Raw genomic sequence first — 27,299 nt, 5'->3', positions numbered from 1 at the left:
TTTGGGTGGGAGGGCGGGGAGGGTGGGATGGGGTTGTGTGTGTGTGCGTGTGTGTGTGTTGGGGGGGGGGGGGGGGGGGGGGGGGGAGGGGTCAAAGCTAGATGTGTGGATGTTGTGCTTCCCAGCCTCAACATACTGTGCTTGCTACGTGACGGTCCTGTCTTGCATGCATGGTGAAGCTCACAGCAGTGGCTTATGCATCGCATCATCATCATCAGTTTGATGTTGGCATGCCCCCCCGCTATTTTCATCGCTGTCCATTCAAACCTGTTGCCTGAAGGACTCCAGACAGCCCCCCCCCCCCCCCCCCCCCCCCCCCCCCCCCCCCCCCCCCCCCCCCGGCTGGTGGCCATCGCCCTCATCATCCTTCTCCTCCTCCACGCCACACACACATCTGTGGAGCGTCGCCACTGGTCATCCATCATGGAGCTGTGTTGTCATGCCGATGTCGCCGCGGTGTCACGTACTGAGCGTCTCTTGTCTCGTCTGTGTGTCAGGCCCTCGCATCACAACCTCTCGTCGCCACGGTAACGTCCACGGCCCAATCAAAATGAAGGAAGCCATGCCGCCTTTTTGACGCATCGACATGCGAACGCGTCAAGCACTCCTTGGCTCGGAATTAGCTCTAATTTGCTCGTTAGTTCCTCTAGTGTCTTTATTTATGTGTAGTATTTGTTTGAATGTCTGATTTGTTATTTCTCAGTTACTGCGCACGGTGTCAGCATTGAACAGCAATGTTGGCAATGCCTTTAAAAAGAGATGGACTCTTCGGACTACAGGCATAACATTTATGTTTGTTTTAGGAAGACTAACAGAAATTTCTGAATGATGCTGTTCTAGAGAGATAATCAATGTCAAAATGTGAATTTAGCAATAGGTACGTCTCTGACGGCATAAACAGTGTTTTAGTTTACTAGGTTATTGAGCATCAGAAGCTGCTGTGCCAAAATCCTTGGCCCCTGAATTGACCTTTTACGTTCAATTCAGGCAACAGATTACACCTCGCGATACTGACAAGCTGCAACAACAGAAATACTAATGCAATGAATCGAAAAGCAACAACCCATCACTGCAATCACTGCTCATCTCATCATATTATCTCCTCATGTTTACTGTTTGATTCTGACAATCTCAAGACAATGGTAAGGACAGCGGTCGTCCTGCGCGGTACGTCCTCATCGGTGCTCTATGGTGTGTCCTCAATGTATTAACACGATGCGTTCACATAGTTCATGCAGACAGGACGTCATCACATGAGCGCCCGCATGGTGCATCACTATGATGTGTCCTCCTAGTCTCCTCCTTCCGGTTCATGCACACGGTACATCCTGAGTGCATTCACATGGTACCCCATGTCGTTAACCTCTTACACTTTTGTTGGGGTGATATTTCCCCCTTTATGCCACATGTGCCAAAAATGGCAGTTATTGGATTAATTGTTTGTTCTCCAGCCACGTACTAAGTTTGTCAAAAAGTGGCTGGTGCTCGTCACTATCACACATTCCACCTGACATTCCATTGGGTGTGCTCATCCCAGGCTAGTACGCCAGGCTAACATGCCTTAGCTTGGTAGCACGCCAGGCTAACAAGCTTTAGCTTGGTAGCACGTTAGGGGTAGCCTGCCACAGCCTGATGGCAAGCTAGGCTTGCTTGCGTTAGTGTGCTAGCCTAGCGTAAGCGTGCTCACGTGAGCACACCCATATTTGTGACTTTGTTTATCCTGTCACCATGTGACATCCATCGTATGAAGAATCCTGGTCGTCACATTAAAGTAATGTATTTGATCTGAGTGAATCATGCATGATGTGTGAGTGGACGGTAGACTGTAAATCCTTTACCAGGCGATCAGAACCGTTGTTACTTTATGTACTATATGTTTTATTTTGGAGCTCCACTGATTGACACCAATGCCCAAAGTTTTTCCGGGCTGGTGGTGTCTCCAACGTTCTCATACGGCCTTCTAAGTAAGTGTCTGGCAGAGAAAGTTGATCCATTCCGCCTTAAGGGTACGTGCCTGTCAATTATTTTTATTTTAAGTAATTAAAGTCATGTCAAAGGAAAAAGAGGTTGATCTAATAATTTGATCGTGTCGAGACAATATGGATGATAACATAATTTGTACCCTTGTCCAACACCAAATTGCTCCATCCAAAAAAATAAGGGCTCTTTAACTAAAGCTCATTATTTATGTTTGATGAAACGTTAGTCAAATGTTTTAATTGTTGGAACATATTTTTTTTTATGTGGCCTATGACATGTAAGTCTGGCACTGTTTTTGCAGTTTATCTGTTGAAGAATATGACTTTTGGAGCCGCTAAGCCCCCCCAAGAAGTGCTTGTTTCTCAGAACCCAGACAACACCGTTGTCTGGAAAACAAAGAAGGCCAATTGTTTTGGTTTGTGTATATATTGTTAAGGAGCTTGGGTATGGTTGCATTGCAATGTGATGTCATTGCCAATTATCTGTCTTGTACATTATCCTCATGAGTCCAATAAACATGAAAAACATCCTTCGCTGTTGAATCAATGATGGTCAACCTAGCAATAACCCGTGTTTAAAAAATATTTTCTTCAATTGAACATTTAATATTATGGAAGAAACCCAACAGAACATATTTGAACAGAGGTTAATAGATCACCATCTCCAATAAATAGTTTTGGTTCTTCAAATATTAATTGAATTATAAATGTGGCCTTGACATTTCAGAGGATAATAAAATATATATACTCAGGTAATTAAAAAAAATAAAGGCCTTCTAATAAACAATGCTTTTATCAGAGTCCTAATCAGACATCCAGGTATAAAACGATAAACGAGACATTCCCTATTAGTGTTTGGCATGGCCACATACGACACAGGAGGACGAAGGCTTTCCTGTTTAATTCCAGCGCTCCCAGTGATGTGTGAGCGTGTTAGAGACTAGACACTTAGCTGGCAGAGCAGCGCCACGCCGCGGCGCACCCAGTGCTCGGAGGGCACGTCCGAGTTCAGGGTCATGGCGATGACGTAGTTGGTGGAGTGGCCCGTGGTAGACAGCGTGCCGCGCCGCTCGCCTGTCTTGTAGACCGGTGCCAGGTAGCACATCCTCTCGGGAATGTCCTGCCGCTTGACGGGTTTCAGCCACATCTGACACGGGGGAGAAACACGGGCGTGAGGGTGGGGTCGCCAACCATAGCATCGCCTGATCAAAGCTCTGCAACCGGTCAACTATACCAGAACTACTAGAACTGTACACTGTCAATGTTTGATAGGGCATTGTCAGACATCCCACCCTAGAGGAACTGATGTCAGGGAGCCATTATCGTCGTATGCCAGAGCCTCTACTTCCAATGTCAGCATCTTTGCAAAAACAAAAGCGAAATATTTAAACTTCTTGAAAGATTCCTTCTATGCAAACAGGTAACTTAATCATAGCCGCAGGCAAACTAGCATCTGACAGGTTGTATTATAAATTCACTAGGACATACAAGAGGATGTAGATGGGGTTAAAAGTTTGTGTGTGGATTTTCAGACTTGAAAAACAGGTCCTGGGCCCAAAGAGGTTGAGAACAACCGGGTTAGGGCTTCTCTCAGTACTAGCGGTTCAAGGGGTTGGGTATACTTGATATATACCAGAAACCTTAAAGCTGATATAAAGGCATTACTGAGGATGGTTGTTCAGGGGCATGGGTTATAGAAAAGGCATGAATTGGGCCACTAAAAACATTTAGTCTTTTATTGAGTAGCAGCCAGAGAAAGAGTTCTAGAAAGGGTATGTCGATAAAGATTTGCATTTCAAAGCTATCCACTGCCGCCTCGGTTGTTTTCTTACTGCCGAAGAAAACACAATAAATAAAACATATGTTAAATTGCGTTATGTTCTTGTCAAAAAGAAAATTCTAATATGTTGGCCTGAAATGTGAATATTTAAAACAAGACGTCCTGCGTATTATTCATAAGCCCTGCCTGCCTCCTCATAACCCAGCAGTAACACAACAAAGACAATGTGAGTGAGCAGAGAGCAGTAACACAACAAACACAATGTGAACGGGGTTTGTGATTGAGCAGAGAGCAGTAACACAACAAACACAATGTGAACGGGGTTTGTGAGTGAGCAGAGAGCAGTAACACAACAAACACAATGTGAATGTGTTGTTGGAATAACCAGAGAGCAGCACCACAACAACCACACTCTGAACACATTGTGATACAGCCTTGCGGGCAGAGAGGAGCACCACAGAATAACACAACATAAAACTCACAAAGCAGAGGGGCCTAGTTTGTCAGAGTTCTCTGCCAAATCGGCCGCCGGCGATCTATTTTAATCTGCTGCTTCGACCGCCTTTTCATACACAGCAGCAGCAACAGCAGCATCATCATCATCATCATCATCATCATCATCATCATCATCATCATCATCATCATCATCATCATCATCATCATCATCATCCAGTTGTGTTAATTAAGAGAGCCCCTCAGACAGCAAGAGGGGAGGATGAGAAGGTGACATGGGGGAGGAGGGGTCGGGTAAGAAGTGCTGAAGGTGCTGCTTTGTGTCGGCTCAGGAGAACCAGGAGACGGGGGAGTTCCCCCGACACACTCTCCCTCGCTCCGCGTTTGTTCCCTCCCTCGGTGAGCTGTGCTGTTGTTATGCCGTACAACAGGGGAAAGGGGGCTCGCTACAGCGGCGGTGAAGACGTTATCCCCCACCGCACCCCCCCCTTCATCTCCACTTCATACCCAGAACTCAACAACACACTGGGAGGAGACCGCCGACAAACCAGCTTATGTAACGCGCTCTCTGCTTTGACGGTCGCTCTGAGAAACCACAGAGCAGCGCTTGGTTCCAGCCAGAGATGTGTCAATGGTCAAATTGAGACTACACATGATGTAGGAACCCGCTGTGCTTCACTCCCTGCCTGAGCCACACCTGCTGTTCCCAGAAATGGAGGGCGTTTAGGTAAACAACACCAAACACAAAAGGAATATTATATGGAATGGAATATATAAAGAATAGTCTGCTTGTCCGTCAGATGAGCAATAAATCAAGTCACGCTGCTACCCCTGTGTGTGTGTACATGTGTTTGTGTGTGTGTGTGTGTGTGTCATACCACAGGCATCACGTCATGTAGTACTTTAGGGAAAGACTCGGCGAGGAGTTTGGTCTTTCTTTCCCAACGAGCCCCGTCTAGGAAGAGCCCTCGGATATACACACCTAAAAAAAAACACACACACACAGTTACCGAATAAAACCTTTGTGTTTCGCCTTTTCTAGTTTCCATCCAAACCACCAACTGTACTACAGATAATATTTGAACAATGTGTGAAACACCCGTCTCTTCTGCAGATCATTAAGTATTAAAACTCAGCATCAAGCTGCTCTAAAAGCAGGCATACAGCCTGGACTGGCTCCTGTTAAATCCACAAGCAGTCTTTAATAGAGGAGCGCATATCCCTCCATAGCTCACTCAGACCCCCCGTCCAAGCTGCCAGTCTGTGTTCATAAACCAAAGAAGACCTGCGGTGTGATAGATGCAGCCGACAGAATAAATAAACAAACTAAACTGGTACGCTGCTACTGAGGATGCGGGCGCAAGTCAGGGAGGACGGCATTACTTTGAACACATCTAAATACACGCCGTCAAGCAGATGAGGTAATCCTGGCCAGGCGGTTGCTGTCTCTGTGATGAGGAGGATCCCGCAGCGAACCGGCAGGGGCTTTTATTGTGATGCTCTGATTGACACACCCTTGGCAGGAGCCAGGCATTCAGCGGGGGGTCGCCCGCGGTGCAGGAGGTGTCGTTCTGCCTCTCCTTCCTTTCTTTCCTCCTCCCATCACTCCGTCAGCCCATCATCCTGTGTGACTGCAGTGTGGCGCTCAACACTAGTCCTTCTTAATTGTTAGGTTGTCACTTCCCGGTAAGAAACAGCTCCTTTTTGCCTTCCCTCATTGATGTTGGTTGGTCTCTGCATCTTAGCTCTCCTCCCCTATGCCACATACCCCCCTCCCCACCATACCCCACCACCCCCTGCTGTGTTTGTTTACCTGTGCTCTCCCACTGATGTGTCTGAGTGGTGCCTTCCATCTGCACCGAGTTTCCCTCTGTTCTAGCCCTCAGAGAGAAGTGCTTCTCACTTTCTGCCCTGCCGCCCTGCGAGCCGACGAGGCTGTGCGAAAAAAAGGCACAGACTCCAGCGACACAAACGTCAGCTGAAGGCACAGCACTCACCATGGACACCCCCTGGTTGAAGGACGTGTTTTTGAAACCCTAGGACTGCGATGCTAAACCCTTCCGCCGTGTCCTATCCTCCACACCCCCCTGTCCTCCGCCTGCTGTCACTCATCGAGAGCACACTGTCATCGGAGCGCCTCAGAAAGAAAAAAAACCCGCACAAGGGAGGCTGTTCCGCACCTCCGTCACACTGGTTCACATTTAACCCGGTTCCATCAGAGGGAACCCAGCGCTTGATGCCGCTTGGTGGACACACCCTAAACTGCCTCCTTATCGTAATCTGGTTCAGCTGGTTCAGGTTGGTAACAGCTCCTCCGCTGAAAGCCGAGAGCTCGATGCCCCCCAGTGTACACAAACCCCCTGCTGAGGCGTTCTGGCAGACGTGGCTGAGTTTGCGTGTATGTGCCTACCGTCTTCCGGGGGCCTTGTGTACTCCCTGTCGTCCAGCACCTGGAAGTCAAAGCCCAGCAGGTCGATGGGGATGGTGTGCTTCCTGGCGTAGTTCTGCTGGCCGCCGGTCAGGAAGGCCTGGGTGAAGAAGAACCCCGACATCCAGAAGACAGCGGGCGTGCCCTCGTCGTACCAGTCCTGCACACGCACACACGCACACAGACACAGACACAACCGTGCACACACACACACACACACAGAAGCATACGGACACGCACACAGACACAACCGTGCACACACACACACCCACACAAACACAAAACCGCATACACATGCACACGCACAAAAACATGCACACAAACACAACAGTGCATACATGCACACACATGCACAAACACACAATTAAGATCCACTCCCCTCACCTCCCTTAACTTGTTAAAAGGTAAGTGCTAGAAAATGTCATAATAAGCCACATTTTTGTAGTGAAAGAGGATAAACTGTATGAGAGAAGGGAAGTTGTTGTGGCAAACGTGACTTTTTAATAATTGTTTTAGCATATAACGTTCTAACAAACCCTTGGGCTGTATCTAAATTGTCGTATTGAACGCTGTCTTCCATTTGTTGGCTCAAGTTAAAAAGCAGCAGGCTGTGGCCCCCGGATAGGCCTGGCTGAACTTCTCAGCTTCTGCTAAGTGTGCTGTCCTCATTAACTGGTTGGGCCCCCAACTCTGACTCCTGAATTACTCCACTTGAGCAGAAACTACACAATCCGTTTGCTGCAGTAAACCAGCCAAGGTGAAGAGAAAGGGAATCCACTTATTTGCCCCCGAGACTGAAGATGTTAAGTTTGGTCCCTTTAATGAATGCCAGAGCGGGCACCAACTCGGTGTCGAAGGTTGTGTGTGACCTGTTAGTTAGCGAGTTAGAGTGTTTCCCTGTGAGTTCAACAGGTTAAGAGTGCCCCCAGCATGCGAAATCGAATAAACAATTCTATTTGCAACTTTTGCAAACACAATGCAATTTGTTTCAATGGTGCAGGTTTTTTCAATCAATTTAGTTTTTTTGTTTATTTAACTTTGGCTTCATGTTATTTTATTCCTAAAATACAGTTGCTAGTTAATTTTCATTTATTTGTTATCACCACAGTCTTCTCGTAATCTGCCCTTTACCCCCAGGTGACACTATACTGTGCACTCGACCAAGTACTCAGGTCTCTGACGGTGGGATGTTGACATGGTGTAAACTAGGGTGCCAACCAGTCAGGTGTGGTGGATGGGGGTAGGTGGTGGAGGGCTGGTTACCTGCAGGAACTTGAGGCGCTCCAGGAAGTCGCTGACGTAGCCTCCCAGGGGCTTGAGGCTGGGGTAGGACTTCTTCATCCACATGGCGGGGATACGACCCTTCAGAATACTGCTCACCACCTCCTCCAGGTCTGACGACATCACCACCAGACCCTGACGCACACACGCGCACGTTCGGACCCACACACACACACACACAAACACATTTGCAGACACACACATGCAGAAAGAAAGAAACATGCATCAATGCACACATCCACGCCCACACACAAACACACACACACAAGTAGCAAGTTTAAATCTTTGATGAACTTGTCTGTACGCGTGAGTGGAATAGTGGGATTGCAATTTTTCAATAATTGTATTGCCCTATACACGCGGTCATACTCACTAACTATAGAGTGAGTAAAATAAAAACCAACACACCGTTGTCGTGTGTAGTGTTCAACCAACACTATAAAAGCGGGTCTTTCCTCACATATGGGCGGAACTGTCACGGCGATTGAAATTGTGTTTCTTTTGCCCTTCTTGGGTCCGTTGATGATCTGTGCGTGTGACCGGACTGAGAGAGCATCACGCGAGTCGGTCGCCCAGCTAGCTTACTGACGGCTGCGAAATGGCAGCTCTTAGCACTTCAGAGAGAGCAAGAGAGAGAGATACTGATAGATGCTTGAACTTGTTCTCCTTCACGTCCTTATAGGGGGGACAGGAAGAGTGTTGATGTAAACATGCAGTCTGCTCTACATACTTGTTGGGTGTGGATGCTAACACAGGAGACAATGGTCTACAATGGTCTCCCCAATAAAGGAGTATGTATTTATAAATGTATGGATGACTCCTGACTGAAACATTAAAGAGAGTTAATTAGAAGATGTTTACTATTCACCCATCATCTTCAATTTGGGAGTTGAATACCCCAGCCACTAGACGGCTCTGCCCACGCACTTGTGAGTATGAGCTCGTATTTAGTGGGAGGGAAATTTCCCAATACATCTGCAGAGTTATCCTTTCCCAGAGTAGTTCCAGCGGGGGTAGTATTAAGCCAATGACCCAAAACTAACAGTGCAGGCGCGTCTCTTGAACAGACCAAATTGGCCGCATCAGTACTTATTGTACAGAACCATGAGTGGACTAATTACAGCTGTGGACCAGAGAGACCCGCGCTCCTTTGCCTATTCTGGCTGCTCTCTGTGACTTGCAGATGAAGGGGGCCCCTGAGGGCCCTACAGCCAGTGGCGGTTGTGTGTATGTGTGTGTGTGGGGGGGGGGGGGGGGGGGGGGGGTCGCCGACCTCCATCAGAAGGGCCACTTGGACATGGAGCGATGAGGACACCTTTTTATGACACTCTGGAGAGAGAAAATAACAGTCCTTGCAGGAAAAAGCGGCACCTTACATACACTCTCTTTTCTGGGTTTTCGTTATTATCTGTAGTCGGACGTGTTGTGTTGTTTTTCGATGGTTCTTGTGAAGTCGTTTGTCGCTGTCCGATCTTGTCTGCACATAAACCGAAACAAATTCACGTGGTATGGGCAATGAAGGTATTGTGATTGTAAGGTGAGCCCACGCTTTGCAACGCGAGATACAAGCCCCCCTTCTGGAGCAAAGCGCTGATTCTCTTTCTCTGTGTTTTACTGCAAATGTATTAGACATTGTAAGATGACAATACTTTCTCCAGGCTGAAAATAGCACACATGCATTGGCTTTCAACACCAAGGGCATCACTTTGACGGTTAGCCTTTCAACAATTTTTATTTTTGTCGTACGGTGAAGCTTAGTTAAACTAGAAGTCATAATGTTTTGTTGTGTTCTTTCTAAAGGATACATGCGCTAGAGCTGAAATTGGAACCCAAGATTTGCGTGCCTCTTTTTTAACCCCTTGACTGCTGGTGCAGGGATACTTTTAAATCAATGATTATCCTTCTATCAGAATCAGGAGTTCACTGAATGAACAGCCTGGATAGGGGAGCAGTCAGGCTGTTTGGCCATTTTTTCACTGTTACTAAAATAGGACCCAGATTTAAGGAAAAAGCTGTGAACGCAGTTGGTGTTCTCTTCTGAGTGCCTTTTCTGAGGCGCTCCGACGTCACGACCAAGGTCCACCGGTGATGCGGTTTGTGTGGACGTGTGGTGCTCTTTCTGGGAAGCTGTTTATTTAATGCCCGTGTCCGGGTAAGGGTTAGGCTTCCCGGACACCTTTAGTGTCGCTACGGTGTAAATCGCTCACTATAATAAAAAAACGATGGTACTCAAAAAGTATCACAAAGTTGGCGTGGGTCGTTACCATGGGGACAACACCCAGTCCTCTCTCCTAAAACTCAACCCAAACGCATTTCTTAAAACCTCATAGTGTTCATATCCAAGCTGAAACAGTGGGTTCTTTGGCTTTTTAAATGACATAGAATAGGTCCACCGGTGGACCTATTCTATGTCATTTAGAAGCCCGGTTGCCAGGCGACCATCTCCTCCCCATCAAGCCCCCGCTGGCCTCGTACCTTGATGGCCTTCTGGATGTTGGCGCAGGAGTCGCGGACGGTGCGCAGCAGGTTGTTGAAGCGGCCCATCTCCTGCACCAGCACGGTGTTCATGCTCTGGTTGTAGTCGGTGGGGTAGCGCCTCATGGCCGCCTCCAGGTCGAAGTCGGCGGGCAGCTTGCCCAGGACGTCTGCCGCCACCTCAAACACCATGTCGTCTGAGGAGCTGGCATCTCCGCCCGAAGACCGGGACTGGCGGAGCGGGACGCGATACGGGGGGGGGGGGGAGGCATGAGAAAGAGCGACAACACAGAGAGGTAGAAGGTGTGAGAGAGAGTGAAATATGAGGCATGACAGAGAGATAATACGTGTGATAGGGAGACAGAATTGTGAGTTAGAGGGATGAGGAATGACAGCACAGCGCGCAGGAAAGAAGGAGAAGACGGAAGGCGAAGGTTCATGTCGCTTTGTTGTTTGTGTTTTTTCTTTGTTTTTGAATAGTTCTCTTTTTTTTCTGTCGTTCAGGATTACGTTGTTTCTTTGCATCCCCAGAAAACTCGAGTTTCATTTGTACCCTTTTCTGAAGTGTTTTATTTCTTTACTGTTCAAGAAAAGCAGAGCAGCCCTTCAGGATTGGAGCGTATCTGTGACTTAATCTCAGGGGGATTAATCTCACGCCGGATGGTTCGGTCTTAGTTGCATCGCGCCGTCGCTCTGATCTCACGCTTGCTCACTTCACTTGAAATTACCCAAGCTACAGCGGAGGCATCGGCTCCCACTGCGATTTTTCCTCTCTTTTCTGTTTTACTTCTTGCTTGTGGAGTCTACTTGTCACTTAATGATGACAAGCATGGCCACGTTAACATTACCAGAGCACAAGAGAAGAAACGAGGAATGCTTTGAAAGTGTGAAGTGTGAAGATTCATGAAACCATTAGTTTCGCTGAAAATATTTTTTTTCGAATAATGAAACTTGTTTACTCCTACCAACCAGCAGCACTTAGCGCTACTGGGGGCTGTATGACAAGGCATTGGTGATGCTTAATGACTGGATAATGCTGTTTGTCTTACAGAAGGGAAATGACAAATTGCTCCATTTCCATCGGGGCATCTTTGTGTTGGTCGGCCACTGACACGGACGCTACTGTATTAGCTGCGAAAAAGGTCCACAAAAGACTAAAGCGATGATTAATTATGGTGGACGCTTTGCGTACAAATCAACAATAAGCTGTGGTGAAGGCTACCAAACCATTGCCTGAATCTCTCAACAACTACACTTCAATGGTTTCTTACTACTTATTGTTCTCATGGAACAACCTGTTAGCCATCACAAAAAACTGACTAAAACCGACGAGGCTACCGGAGAAAGGGGAGAGTTTGTGTGTGTATGCGTGCATGCGCATGTGTGTGTGCGCGATTGCGTGTGTGTGTGAGTGTGCGCGCTTGCGTGTGTGCGCACTTGTGTCTGAGTGGACATAAAAATGAGTCAGCACAAAAGTTTCATATTCATTTTGTGTTTCAGTACTACAATGTTCAGAGAGTGTTCCACAGGGAATCCATGAGGTCGAGCAGCTTATTGAATGCACCTCAGGGTTAGCGAGTGTACTGATCTGGGCCTGTGAAGCCCTTTGAGGTGTAAATAAACTGGACTTGACTTTGGGAGAGTTCCCAGGACTCCTGGAACAGAGACTGTGTCTGGTCTGGGCATCCAGCTGCCCAGATGCAGCACTGCATCCCCTCAGAGATAGCTGGTCCTCCACCACACCTCCTTATCTCAGTGTTCACACATACACTATATTTGTAGCATTGGACCGCTGTTGCCATCTCCCTCCCATGTGGTGCTGGCACCCAGCAGAGTACCCTCAGTGCTACTAAGAGAGGTACTGCTTGGTATTTCAGGGCCTTCATAACCGATCATAGGGGGATTTCACATAGATTTCTGACTTCAGTTTCTTTAGATAATTGCGAATGCAAACATAACACATAGCACATTTGTTTTTTTGTTTGCTGGTTTGTTTATGTGTTTTTGTGTGTCTGACCTATTTTGGTAGTGTATGTGGTTGTCTTTTGGGTAGTGTGAGTTGTGTTTGGTAGTGTGTATTTGTTTGTGTGTGTGTGTGCACATGTGTCTGGGTGTGCGTGTGTGCGATTGCGCACACACGTGGGTGTGTGTGTGTGTGTGTGTGTGTGTGTCTGTGACGTTGTCTGTTTGTGTGTATGTGCCACACCTGTGTTAGCAGGATGCTGTCGAACAGAAGCTGAGTCTCGGACTGGTCCTTGGTGATGTCAGCGTTGGCGTTCATCCCAAAGATCTCCGGGGAGGGGTTGAGAGGTAGAGCCTTGGTGTATTCTATGTAGCTGTTGTACTAGAGGAGGAGGAGGAGGAGGAGGAGGTTTAACCTGGTGTACTCTATGTAGCTGTTGTACTAGAGGAGGAAGAGGAGGTGAAACCTGGTGTACTCTATGTAGCTGTTGTACTAGAGGAGGAGGAGGAGGAGGAAGAGGAGGAGGAGGAGGAGGTTTAACCTGGTGTACTCTATGTAGCTGTTGTACTAGAGGAGGAGGAGGAGGAGGAGGAGGAGGTTTAACCTGGTGTACTCTATGAAGCTGTTGTACTAGAGGAGGAGGAGAGACCTTGTGCACTCTATGTAGCTGTTATAATAGAGGAGGAGAGGAGGAGGAGGAGAAGAGGAGGAGGAGGAGGAGGAGAGACCTTGACTACTCTATGTAAGTGTTATACTAGAGAAGGGGGAGAGGAGGAGCAGGAGAGTGCCGGTCTAACACAACACTATAAACCATCTACGATAATAACGCTCATTGAAAAACAAGTCATATTGTTATTAGGTTGCTGACATTTATAGTGATGACTATGTAAATGTGGGCTATGAATAAAACATTGGGCGTACTAGGGGGTGGGGGAGCAGAAATGATATATGAAATGGAGTGTGTCGAAGATTGTACTTGTGTTTACAAATCTAGCAAACGTCTTCAATGCGGTTTCCCACTGCGACTTGTTAGGCAATTTATCTTTTTTTTTCCTAATGACTTTTGGCGTAGCACCCATTTGATAAGACATTTAAAAACACATCAAACTGTGTTCCCTTAAAGGCAGCGATGCATTCTGAGAGTTTTCTGATGGTTCAGGATATCACCTGAGGTCATAGCAGTAGCTCTTGGATGTAAGGTTATTGTAACACTAGGAGAATGGATCTTTGATGCTTTATGCTAGGAGCCACTGTCTGCCCGGCCTTTATCGCTCCGTTCTTCCAATACTACACAGAGAGTACGCAGTGTGCACGGTGCATCATTACACAGGTACGCAGGCTTGTCATTGTCATAGCCGCAGGGTTAAAATAAACCAAAAAATGCTCTTTTATTTTTTGATGTTAAGTAATTTCAGGAAAGAATGCCTAACTTTTCAAGAGTCGAGAGCATGTTTCTTCTATATTAAAGGACATGGAACAGCTTCAGTGGATTCTCAAATGGGCATTTAAAGCCTCCACTGTGTGATCCTTTGTCTTAAGTGGAGGTCATTAGAGCTTGGCTCTGGGCCTCCAGCGACTGACCATTGAGTAACTAGGTCGATAAATAGGGCCGTAAGCAGGACTTGGATAATAGTGAGGCTGGAAATATAGCAGACCCTAATAGAATCCAGCTTTTAATCAATTCAAAGAGCCAATCAGGCCATGGAAAAAACTAAAACTGACTGACACCATTCACGCGGATCTCCTCAATCTAAATTGACAAACTTGCCCCACATATTTTACATTCCTGTCCTCATTTCATCGTTTGTCTTATATATTGAACATCTTGCTCATGAACTCACAACTCAAATGTGGGCATCACATGGGTTTGTCTTCTCAAACCAAAATGAAACATCTCATGAACTAAAAACTCAAATTGGTTTCCTTTACAGAAACAAGACTTGCTTCTCTTTTGTGGACAGGACAATAGCAACACAATCTACAATTTTGCCTGCACTGGACTACCGAGACATTCTTTCTGATCATGCCCTAGCCTCTACTCTTGGTACACACCGTACACAAAAGTCCCGGTTCGGTGCGTACCTCGGTTTTGAAGTCACGGTACGGTACAGGACGGTACACTTCATAGTTAAGGGGAAATTTAAAAAAAACTGCTTGTTTGTCAACAACGGAGAATGACCGTAGATCAGCAGCAATGAAAAAAACAATAAAAAAAATACAAAATAAAAAAATATTTTTTAACTATCCGTCGACGCAACTGAGACGACAAGGGCTCTAACAAAATTATTTCTGGAATCACTTCTCCGGTTTAACTTTGCACCTCATTTACTTGGTACATTGTTTACTTTGCACATTAAGGACCAATAAAAAATAAGATTTGAAAAGCTTTGGAAGTTTATTTACAACACTACTTGCATCGTTTGTAGTCAACATATAAGATCGATCGGGTGGCAAATTGCATTGCGTATCCGACATCCCGACGGAGAACTGCGAAAGCTCGAGGGGTCTACGTAGTTACGGAGTCGGATTATGGAGTTGGACTAGTATACTTTGGCTAAATGGTCCGGGGGCAACTCCAAATTCAAGTTTTAAATTCTGCATAACAAAACAAGCCTTTACGTTCACCATATTAACGCTATGTACGCATATTCACGCCTTGTACACCACATTTACGCACCGCGGTCCACCTCTGTAACCACCCAGAATTGCCTGTACCGTGACGATTTGGTACAAATACTTGTATCGTTACACCCCTATTCTGCACTCACCACCGCAAGCTATATGCCAAAGTTTGACAGTCGTCACTTGCATGTAGATGACATATGCATGTCCTTCTTTTTATGCCTAATTTATAAGGATTTAATATTCAAATTTCCAAGTATCTAAACGCCTAAACCCAATTAAAATAAAACGCACGTAGCACTAGATCACATGACTGGATGGCTCTAAGCTGGATGGGTCTTTTTTAATGTTTTGATTGATGTAGCCATATCTCTATAATTGTCCTGTCTGTTATATTTTATGTATGTAATTATTTCAGGTCTCGATATTTCAATCTCAACGTGGCAAATGGGTGCCAAAACCTTTGTTGTTGCCGCATGTTGTTTTGTCATGTGAATTGTCTGTACCTTCACAATGTCAAATTCCTGTGCCTCGCCTCAAGGGCAATACAGAAGTCTGAATCTCTGACATTTGAAACCCGTCCCTTCATACTCCCAGAACGTATGTCCTTACGTCCCCCTCGGCTGGGGCGTAGTAGAGCCCGCTGGGGTCGAAGGCGTAGTTGGGGTCCTCTGTTAACTCGGGGGTGTAGAAGATGGAGAGGATGGTGCGCAGCGTGCGGCGGTCCCAGTCGTCTGTCACGCGGCCTCCGTAGTTACACTCGCCCGTCATGTAGCGGATGGCGTCGAACGGCACATCCTGCCAAGCGCAACCGCAGACAAGCTTTGAATCTACAATCCCTAGCTTCTAACAGAAAGTGTAGCATTTTACGAGTGGGCTGACACACAGTCACACAGACAGGTAGACAGGTGGACAGGTGGACAGACAGATGGATAGATAGTAATTAATTCAGGAAGACCGGATTGGGCTTAGAGGGAAATGTCAAGGCATTTAAACAGATTCTACTGCTATGCTATACTTCCCGCCCCCTGTGTTTGGCTCTGGCGGTGGAGCACCGGCATGCACGCTGGTGCATTCTGGGAAGTGTCAAGAGGGTCTTTGAGTGGGACTGATGAAAAAAAGAGACCCTTGAGAGAGAAGAGGAATCCACTTGTGGAAATCAGACTGAATGTTACAGGATTAAATATGTATGATATGCAGTGATATGTGGGGCGCGAGGCAAGCGTTGATTTTGATCTAGACTAGACTAGTGTCTAGAAGACAGACATTTGCTTCCCATATGCTCACAGTATACATGATACATGCTTGACAGTTGATTGACAGACAGACATTCAGACAGAGACAGGCAGATACAGACAGTTACATATAGAGATATAGATGGACATCTAGATAGATAGATATGTAGCACATTTATTGATATAAAGTGAAAAGAATAAAATCATCACGTTTTCTCTTCAACGAGTACTTCAACGAAGTGTGTACCTGCCACTGATTACTTTGGATATTGCATAGTATTACCACAGCGTGGAACACTGAGTACTTCATAGTATTACCAAAGATGAGTTGAGCACCACTGAGTACTTCATAGTATTACCAAAGATGAGTGCACCACTGAGTACTTCATAGTATTACCAAAGATGAGTTGTGTACCACTGAGTACTTCATAGTATTAGCAAAGATGAATTGTGTACCACTGAGTACCTCATAGTATTACACCAGATTAGGCATGTGACACTGAGTACCTCACAGTATTACCAAGGATGAGGTGTGCAACATTGAGTGCTTCTTAGTATTACACCAGATTAGGCATGTACCACAGAGTACTTCACAGTATTACTGTGAATGAGGCGTGTACCACTGAGTACTTCATAGTATTACCTCCGACGGGTCATGCCCCTGTTACTGATGAGTACATTCCCAGTGTTAACAGGGTGAGGCTACCTCGTACTGCTCCAGGAACATGTGCAGTTGCTGGACGGAGATACGCAGGTCAGTCTCGTTGAACTCGTAGGGGATGTTCCAGCCCATGGGGCCGAACTTCCTCCTCTCCTGGGCCAGGGCGTGGAAGAAGCACAAGCTGTACAGCAGCTTCTTAAACACCCCCTGGGGAGACGGCACACACGCATACACGCATATGAACACAGAGCACACACCCACACACACACACACACACACACACGCCCAGACAGCACAAACCAACGCGGTTATAAAAGAAACAAACAGAGTGAACAAAACAGACACAGTCTCCACGGCATGGGCAGGGCGGGCGGACGACAGCTGTGTTCAGGGAGGTACGGCTGTCAGAACAAACAGCAGCACACCCACAGCTCAAAAACGCCTTGTAAACACGCCTCATATAAACACACACACACCCACAACACAAACACTTATCGTCGCGGTAGCCAGACACACAGATGCATGGAGTGCACAGAGACACGTATACATTACCATGCACACACACAGGCACATATACATTACCATACACACACACAAACAGACACATACACAATTACACACACACAGACACACACAGACACACCGGTTTGCTGCAGCTGTTGAAGAACAGGGGGTCGGAGATGGGGTCCATGAGGAAGGAGCGGGCGATGTTGGCCTTCAGGCCCTTCGGGGCCTCGTTGGTCATCTTCACCCCGTTCTGCAGCACCGCCACGGGGAAGGTTGGCGATGGGTAGCTGGTGAGCCACAGCCGGAAGTCTGGATGGGTGGTGTCCGGGCTCAGCTCCTGCTCCGATCCACATGTACATAGGCACATTCACTGATTGAGTTCATCCAATAGGGATGTAGGTATGGGTACATACAGGGTGGACAGGATACTGGATTATTTGTTATCCTATTAAAAATTATCAAACTGCTCATAAACAATACAGCCTCACGCTGTGATACACTTAGTGTGTCGAATACAAAACTGCCAGTGATATGCACATCCGAACGAGATCCAATACCACATTTTTTAATTGTATTAAACTAAATTCTATGTGCTTGTTAGCACTGTTGAGGAAGCCCTGAAACTCAAGTATCAAATTGCCACTAGTGGCTTTTGCTTTCTGTTATATTAATCTGCCCATGGCAATACAAGTACCTCTATAAATGCTACATTTACCTCTGTATTGGTGTAATTACACACGACAACAATGGCAACGACAACAATTGCTTGACCTCTGACCTCACACACTCTCTCCATCGTTGCCATCCAGGAGGTTGCTAGGTGACAGTTCTGAAGCACCACCCACGTCCCCTCCTTGACACCCTTCTCTATCATGCTCATGGCGATGGGGCCTTGGCCCTGGCCTAGAGACAGGGAGGTTAGCTTGCTTCCGCTGAAGCCCTGAGGGAGACACACACACACAAACACACACGCACACCAGTTAGACATGCTAGTTGATAGTACAGGATGTTTAGATAATAACAGCCACAGAGAGCCTAGGCAGTATCTTTATCATGCCCAAAGATGCACGTACAAGAGAAAACGAGGCACAAAAAAACAGTACACACACACACACGGCCATGAAGTACACACACACATGGTTAAAAGCGAGGCTCTTCATGTCCCCAGGTTGAAGTAAGTTTCTAATGTTGATTGATTCGTTTTTCTTTATGCAGCGCCGCATGGCTCAGACTCTTCCCAGTGTCCAACCAAATGTGCGCAGAGTACCTTCTCGTCTCCGAACTTGAGCAGGGCGGCCATGGGGTCCGATCCCGGGGACAGGATGAAGATGAGCGGGGCGCAGCAGTGGCTGTCCACGAAGGCCGCACCAAGGTTGAAGGGCGGGGCCTCAATGAAGGGACGTCCCAGGCTGTTCGCCACAAACTCCTGCACTATGGGGACGATCTGGGGCACAGGGAGGGTGACAGGGGGGTGAGGTGACTAGGTCTTTTTCTCTCCATCCCCCCCCTCCCCCCCCCCTCCCCCCATGTCCACAGGTAAATCAATGAGCAAGCGACCCATGCTCACTGATCCTTCTGAAAGCGGCAAAGTGAACCAAACATCGTTTTTAGTTTTATTTTAAATGTGGTAATGTGTCTTGGAGCTCTGTCTGGGCAGCGGTTGAAGTAGAAGACAGCGAACCTCCGAGAGAGGTTAAGCTTCTCGTACTAATTGTATAACACCAGAGTGTATGTGTGGGAGTGTGACTCTCTGTCTTGGCAGCGCTGGATGTTGATGAGCACGTCCGAAAGAGGGTTCAGTTTCTCATACACTTATAACATAATGCCACGGTTGTGGGTGGGCACTATTTGTGTCATGTGTGCGTGTCTGAGAGAGAGCTTCTAGAACACCACTGTGTGTGGCAATTTCATGTACAACATAGCTCATTATAACTCTCAAACACAACGGTGGTACTAGCTCAAACTAAAGTATCACAAAGTTTCCATGGGTCAGAACCATGCCCGTGGCCGGCTATGAGGTCATCGAGGTCGGGACCTTGGTAATAAATATAAAATAAAATTGGAAACTAAATCCAACTGTATAAAGAATCAGTGGTTGAGAACTTCTCAGAGATGAGCACATGCTTGATTCAGTTTAGACTTTGTGTTTGCCGTGTGTTACATCTGCTGGTGTGTGCAGAAGCCCCCCTCCCCAACCGACCTTAACCCCAACAACCGAAGCCGCACCCCCATAAAATAGCAAAATAAGAATAGTAGTTCTATGGAAAATATATAGATACACATATCAAAAAGGTAATGCATGCATTATATTTAAGATATTGAACAATTTTGTGCGTGTGTTACGAGCGTGGATAGCTGACCTTGTCCGGCCGGAGGCAACGAATCACAAGCATCTTCTGGAACGGGCCCAGACGCTCCTGCCATTCCCCAGGAAAGGGTGCATGATGGGGTGTCTATACACACACACACACACACACACACACACACACACACACACACACGCACACACAAGCGATCAAACATGGGATTTACATAATCAAATCACTGTGAACCACCAGGCGGGAATAATTCCAACAGGAAGGATTGAAAATGATGATGATGGCTTAATATGTCGTTCATCAGCGGTGCCGCATCCAAACTCTCCCCAAATGTTATTTCAAGGAAAGAAAACGTCTCGATACCAAGCGCTGAAGCAGCCAATCGGTAAGGCGCTGCTGAATCACTGCTGAGCGGGGCTTGGATGAAAAGCGGAATGGGTTGACTAAATGGTGTCTCTTAATGCCGTTTGTAATGAGGGAATTCACGCCGGTTCCATTCATCAGGTAGGGTGCCGTTGGGGGGGGGGGGATGCGTAATCAGGTAACCCTGTGATGTAATGGAGGCGCCGCGCCACGCCGTTTGTTTTTTGGCGGTGACGGCAAGGGACGCTTTTTATTGACCTGTAGCAAGATTAAGCAATGTAATTAAGAGGGGAAGAGAGGCAATCTGTAAGAGACGCGCCGGGCGCGGAGGAAGAGGGATGTGGTGTTAGGAGGAGAGGAGGAGGAAGGGGAGGGGAGGTGGAAATAGAAGAGGGTGGGAGATGGAGAGAATGTAGGAAAGGAGATGAGGCACAGAGATGTAGAAGAGAGTTACAGAGAGAGAAAGGGGTAAGTGAGGAGCAGGAGAAGCTCCACTGGGTTCAGGGGCAGAGCAATATGTTTGGTTAATGTCTGGAACAAGTATGTAGTAGTGGAGCGATAGGATCGCAAAGTTTGGAGGGCCACTCCTGGGTGTTTTGTGTGTATCGGCAGGTGCTTTGAGATGGGTACACATATAAAGCGTGTGTGTTTGTGTGTCTATGTGTATATGTGTGTGTTATGAGTGTGGTTGCTTGACTGAACAGCTGTTCTGGCATCAAAATTTAATAGATGGGAATTTCACGACTGGAACAAACCAGTTTTAATTAGATAAAAGCGTTATGTCTCATTCCGTTGATTATGATTTACAAATGAAGTGTGTGCGTGCGCGTGTGTGTGTGTGTGTGTGTGTGTGTGTGTGTGTGTGTGTATGTGTGCTGACGTGCGGGTTGGTGTTTGTGTGTATGTTTGTGTTTGTGTTTTTGTATGTGTGTGTGTGTGTGTGTGTGACAAAATATGCTTACTTCTTGATTAAACAGCTGCTCTTGCATTGAGATTAAATAGATGTTATTTCCACAACTGAAACAAGTATGATTTAATTAGATAAAGAAAATTGATGTCTGATACTTTTGTTTGTAAATTAGTGACTTTGCACGTGTGTGTGTGTGTGTGTGTGTGTGTGTGTGTGTGTGTGTGTGTGTGTGTGTGTGTGTGTGTGCGTAAGCTTGGAACATGTTTACCTCTCTAATGGTAAACCCCAGAGTGCATTTGACAAAAATAAATACACACCGTTGCACCTTCTATCCACTTACAGACTTCCTGTGTGTTCAGCCGCTGAACAACACAGACACATCCCAAAGAGAGCCTTCAAGTTAACTCCAAACCGAAAGTGAAAGCACACCTCTAAGTTCCCGCAGTGCCCTAATCACCCCAAAGTAGACCACCAAAGAATGGGCATGGTGGTCTACATTGGAGTTGGTAAACCAAGCCAATTGACCCAGAAAGCAAAAGTACAACTCCCCGTTCATTGCCAGCGCTAACCAGCCGCACAGCCCTTTAGATCAAGTGTCCGGTCCGCACCGCCACCTACAGGGCTGTCGTAGACCTCCTTCCACTGGTCCCGGAGGCGTGCCATGTCGCGGCGAAGGCCCTGGAAGCGCTCCATGTCCTGCAGTCGGCACATCTCGTCCCAGGCCTTCTTGGGCAGCCAGGTGCAGGGGTTAGAGTGGGAGTTCTCCAGCCCCACGCCCCCCGTCAGCAGGAAGCGCCACTCACCCTCATCTACCTTGACGCCCAGACACACACACACACAAAGGAAAATCAGGGTGAGTCGTACAGGTATAAGTTAATTTGTGCTGACCACAAACAATATTCTTTGATCAAACCAATGCATTTACTTAGCAAATGCACCTTTAGTAAGGAAGTCATTTAAAGAAATTTAATGAATCCAATATATATGCTGTGCAATAAAGGTAAACGTAGAAAAGTTGTGTTTTTCATGGATATTAATGACTTTATTGTGTGTGCCTGTGTGTATGTGCATGTGTGTGTGCCTCTGTTTTGTGTGTGTGCGTGTGTGTGTGCTTATGTCTGTATGTGTGTATGTTTATGTGCTTGCGAGTGTGTGTGTTTGTGTGTATGTTTGTGCCTGTGGGTGTCTCTTTGTGTGTGTGCTTACAAATGTGTATGTCTGTTTGTGGGTTTGCCTGTTTGTATGCGTATGTGTGTGTGTGTGTGTGTGTGTGTGCGCTTGAGTGTGAGTTTGTGTGTACGTGTATTCGTGTTTGCGTATCCACCATCTTGTCGTGCATGAGCAGGTTGACGTTGAGGCAGAAGGAGAAGAGCAGCTTGTCCTTCTCAAACAGCGACCGACACACGTTGACGTACAGCGAGTAGGTGAAGTGGTCCCTCAAGATCTGTAGTCTGATCACACACACACACACACACACACACACACACACACAAACAAACGTCATAGCTGATCAAGATCAATGGCATGACTCGATTACAAGGGGAAATGAGTTTTGTGATGTTGCGATGTTGTGATGTTTGTCGGCAGGTACGCCAGTGGTTAAACAGCAATTAAACTATGAATAAAAACACCTTATTGAAACCACAGCATGTGACAGCTGATCAGCATGGCAAGAGGATGTGGGTGTGTTATAAATACACATGAGGAATGATAATCAACACCAAACTCTGAAAGAAACACATGGGCGCCCACTGCTGTCAAACAGTGGTTCGCAGAGCCGCGGGATGGATGAATCTTTCACTTTGTTCTGTAAATACTGTTGTGGACACCTCCTCAAGATACAGGTACATTTGAATTTGCACGCTCAGTATTTTGGTGTCTGTTCATCCGCTGCTTGGCAGGTTATTTTGGCAGGTGAGTGCTGCCAAGTTGTGCAAAGTTAGAATAAAAGAAGAATGCACAGCAGTTATCCAGGAGGAGGTAGCCCCAACACATCTTTTCACTGTTAAAACAAAAACACACGATAAATTAAATCCTTCAGTCACAACCATTCAGTGGTTATTGTCCTGCCTCAGCACATAGTACTCATTCTTTACAAACCCGTGAGTAGGTCTGGGCAATTAATCGAATTTCGATCTTGATTTCGATTTTTGCGTCAAACGATCACAAAACTAATATAATCCTTTTTTTTTTGTTTTTTTATGTTTTATAGAAAGTGCAGAACAGCTGGATACATATCTGTACATTATTTTAGGTTTGAGCATTTTCTTTTTGACCATTTTGTGTATTTTTTTAAGGCGAAATTTCAAGGTTCTCAGTTACTGTGTTTTTGGGAGAGACATGCAGAATAAATACATCATGTTTTCAAACTCAAAAATAATCGTTTGAAATCGTGATTTCAATATTGACCAAAATAATCGTGATTATGATTTTTTCCATAATCGAGCAGCCCTACCCTTGAGTTCAAACATTGATAATAATAGTGAGTCCCAGAGATATATCGACCTTGATGGCCAACAATCAATACAATCAATAGTACTACTCATACTTAACATACCAATGAATACATTTCCCCCACACTCTTACAACCTGAACTTTAACACGCTCACACATACCGTACACACACACACACGCAAATACACACACACTCACACGCAGACTGACAGCAGGAAGAGGGTTGGTAGTATGATTTTCAGCAGCAGGTAACTCAATGTGGGAGAATGTGCTTCCTATACCACAGGCAAACCTCCAGTTTACTCCCCGCTGTGGCTCTCCTCCCTCTCTCGTCGCTTTGTGAGCGAGAAAGGCCTTTCATTTATCTGGTTTCTAATTGAAAAATGCAATGCTTGCATGCAATCAAGGGGGAAAAGCGCAAACAATGAAGCAACTTGTAGACACAGAGGCGTGGCAGTCTTACTCAAAATAAGAATCACACCGCTGGGAACTGGAAAGACTGTATGTAGTCTTAGAATTATGTTTGTTGTAGTTCCAACCGTTAATTAGTTATGAATTTCACGATGAACAGAGGCCACCTAGCAATGCAAATTAAGGTAATTTAGGTCACGTCATAAATGCCATTTTTTGAACGCTTTGGTTAAATTGGCATTCATGAAATTACCTGAATGCTTTTGTTTTATCTAAATGGTCTTAAAACACTGTGGATGCATACGTTCCCTGTCCTGCAGGCCGCAGTGACAGACCGTGACCCTGACTGTCATGTTCATCCAGTGGACATAGATCTGTCCACAGTGTGTACCTTTTCTCTAGGACGTCACTCTTTTCCGAGTTGTCGACGGAGCTGACGAAGAGGTTGATGAACCAGCTGAGGGAGTACTGGTACATGGGCTCAATGTTGGCCAGTTCGGCGATGGAGAAGAACAGGATGGACGAGTGCACGGCGATGGAAGTGTAGCCCATGCGCGTCTCGTCGATCTTCACCTCCGTCACCTCAGCCACTGCCTGCTTCTCCGAGATCTCGTTGGCCAGCACCTTGGAGGAGGACAGGACCTGGACGGCTGTCTCGTCTTCCAGGATATTCCCCTCCGAGGAGGAGAGCACCTCCAGGATCTTGTCCTCGATTTCCTTCAGCTGCCTGGTGGTCGGGAGAGAGGGTGGGAGAGTAGAGGGAGGCAGTGGAGATGGCGGGTGGGAGAGAGGGTAGGAGAGGAGAGAAGGAGGGCAGGGGAGATGGTGGAAGAGAGAGAGGTTGGCAGGGGATATTGTGCGAGAGAGGGTGGGAAAGGAGAGAGGGAGGAAGGGGAGATGGTGGGAGAGAGAGGGTGAAGGAGGAGAGAGGGAGGCAGTGGAGATGGCGGGTGGGTGAGAGAGGGTGGGAAAGGAGAGAGGGAGGCCGGGGAGAATGTGGCAGAGAGAGGGTGTGGGAGTAGAGAAGGATGCAGGGGAGATTGTGGGAGAGAGAGGGTGGGAGAGGAGAGAAGGTGGCAGAGGAGACGGTGGAAGAGAGAGAGGGAGGCCGGGGAGATTTTGGGAGAGTAAGGGTGGAAAGAGCAGAGAGGGAGGCAGGGCAGATTGTGGGAAAGAGGTAGAAAGGGTTGGAGGGGAGAGGGTGGGAGAGGAGAGGGTGAGAGAGGCGAGAGGGTGGCAGATGAGATGGTGGTAGGAGAGAGAGGCAGAGGAGAGAGAGGAGGGAGAAGAGAGGACAGGAGAAGATAAAGGGTGGGAGGGGGTATGGTGGGAGAGGAGATTGTGGGAGAGAGAGATATGGTGCCAGAGGGAGAGAGAGGAGATATAAAGGGGAGAGGGAGGACAGAGGGATGAGAGAAGAGAAAGAAAAGAAAGAGCATGCGAGAAGAGTGATTATAGAGTTGTTATGTTCACATCTACAAATCCTCACATGCTGTGAGGAGAATGCTTCCTGTTGTTTAATTAACTGAGAGAATAATTCAAGTTAATAATTACATATCACTGGCATTTCCCCTCGTAATTAGAAGTCAACAATTGCTCTATTGTTGGTCAAACGCATTAGCGTTTTAAAAATTCTGAAGTCTTCCTCCAACTAAAACTCAATTGGAGGCAGACACATTAAATGTGTCTAGGGCAAGACTCACCAAGACTCCCAGGGACACATGACACACATTATTTTAAGCAGCCACCTACCACTTTGAGAACAAACTGTGCCATTCAGGAATCAAGAGCTATATTTATAGTTTTGTCAGAGCTTGGACCGGTATTGTTCAGAGCTCTATGGGCTGTGCTGAAGGGGTTGGAGGTAATGAGTCTCACCTTTTGTTCTCGGCCCCCTGCAGGATGAGCGCCTGCTTCTCTTCCTCCAGGTCGGGCCTCTCGCGGGCCACCGCGATGCCCAGCAGCTGGTCCTGCATGCCCTCTGGGGTGATCATGAAGTTCAGCAAGGTCACCTGGAAACGCAAACCCGGCACATGCGTATAAGCACATGCATAGATACATCCACAGAAAAGCAGATTTTAGGCAGAGGCTGACGTACATTCTTAAGTAAATACATCCCATAACTTGAAAACTGAAATGAAATGAAACTGTCATATTATCTATCTACATATTGCTAGTTATGGGATAGTAGTGTGTGTTTGTGCATGTGTGTGGTGTATGTTTCTGTGTTCTTGAGTGTGTGGGCATCTGTTTTTCGAGTAATGTGATAACTGTACTTTACTGTATTGTCTGTAATATTGCTCAATTGTATGGTGTGTACTTATGTGTCTGTATGTGTGTCTTGATGTGGGTGTGTGTGTGTGTGTGTGTGGGTGTGTGTGTGTGTGTGTGTGTGCATGTCTGTGTGCGTGTCTGTGTGTGTGTGGGTGTGTGTGCACATGTGCACGTGTCTGAGTGCCTGCATGTGTGTGTCTGAATGTCTGTATGATTGGGTCTGAGTGTAGGTATGTGTGGGTCTGAACTTTAAAGGTCCCATGGCATGAAAAATTCACTTCATGAGGTTTTCTAACATTAATATGAGTTCCCCTAGCCTGCCTATGGTCCCCCAGTAGCTAGAAATGGCGTTGTAAAACGAGCGCTAGCTATCCTGCTCTGCCTTTGAAAAAACAAAGCTCACATGCTACCTCCCCTTTCGCTGCTTCGCCCAATGAGCTACGAACGTGCGAGCCGCACATAACGCAAGTGTTGTACACTTCTTTGTTATTTGGATAACCATTCTGCTGTTGGTGTTATGGCGCATAACACGTTGGTTTGGTATTTCCACAAGCCTCGTAGTGGGGGATATCTCAGTCATGGTTGAGAAAGAATTGGGGAGAAAGAAACTTTGGCTTTGTCTCCCTGAAGTAGGCTACATGAACCGCGACATGGAGGAGAAAGGGATTGACCGCGATTCTTCCCCGCCGGAGCCCCGCTGCCCGCTGTCCGCTGCCGAAGTACCACTGCCTCGGCAGCGGGCGGTGGTGCCCCGCGGCGGTGGGGCCCCGCGGCGTTGGGGCCCCGCGGCGGTGGGGCCTCGCAGCGGCGGGCAACTGGGCTTCAGCGGGAAACAATCCCTTTCTCCTCCATGTCTTGGCTCAGTCTGCTTCAGATTGATGTGGACGTGGAACAACCACAGACATCGGAGAACCCGACGCAGTCGTAAGATTCATAATATCGTCTGGAGGTGCAGACAGCTTTTGGCTGTGATAATATATATTATATGATAGAGATATCTATGTATAATATGATATTATTTAGATATAGAGCTCCAGGACTCCTGCCGGAGCACCCAGAGTGTTCTAGAATATTTACAGAACACGGCCAACGGCTGTGTGCGCCTCGCGATTGCTATACATCCACTGTAAACTGAGCGCATGGTACCGTGGAAGCAAGATGCTCAGAGCCACACCCCCACCCTCC

At 46.9% G+C, this 27,299-nt stretch overlaps 1 protein-coding gene across 1 annotated transcript in view; it reads right to left on the bottom strand.

The window, feature by feature from the left end:
* Positions 1-2,736: 2,736 nt before the first annotated feature.
* The window catches only part of dnah7 (dynein, axonemal, heavy chain 7), a gene marked incomplete at its 5' end in the record, with an annotated part of 93,022 nt that continues 68,459 nt past the window's right edge, over positions 2,737-27,299 (bottom strand). Inside the window, 16 exons of the mRNA XM_079732709.1 lie at positions 2,737-3,126; positions 5,091-5,194; positions 6,623-6,800; positions 7,904-8,056; positions 10,397-10,627; positions 12,603-12,740; positions 15,594-15,779; positions 16,923-17,084; positions 17,521-17,721; positions 18,163-18,324; positions 18,652-18,828; positions 19,745-19,837; positions 21,594-21,788; positions 22,300-22,426; positions 24,232-24,567; positions 25,719-25,852. Coding sequence (XP_079588835.1) covers positions 2,920-3,126; positions 5,091-5,194; positions 6,623-6,800; positions 7,904-8,056; positions 10,397-10,627; positions 12,603-12,740; positions 15,594-15,779; positions 16,923-17,084; positions 17,521-17,721; positions 18,163-18,324; positions 18,652-18,828; positions 19,745-19,837; positions 21,594-21,788; positions 22,300-22,426; positions 24,232-24,567; positions 25,719-25,852 — 2,784 coding nt within the window. The 3' untranslated portion in view covers positions 2,737-2,919. The remainder of the gene's footprint in view (positions 3,127-5,090; positions 5,195-6,622; positions 6,801-7,903; positions 8,057-10,396; positions 10,628-12,602; positions 12,741-15,593; positions 15,780-16,922; positions 17,085-17,520; positions 17,722-18,162; positions 18,325-18,651; positions 18,829-19,744; positions 19,838-21,593; positions 21,789-22,299; positions 22,427-24,231; positions 24,568-25,718; positions 25,853-27,299) is intronic.

The sequence above is a fragment of the Pollachius pollachius genome, assembly GCF_949987615.1.
Source record: "Pollachius pollachius genome assembly, chromosome: 3".
Lineage (NCBI taxonomy): Eukaryota > Metazoa > Chordata > Actinopteri > Gadiformes > Gadidae > Pollachius > Pollachius pollachius.
This window is presented reverse-complemented; position numbering and strand designations above follow the sequence as displayed.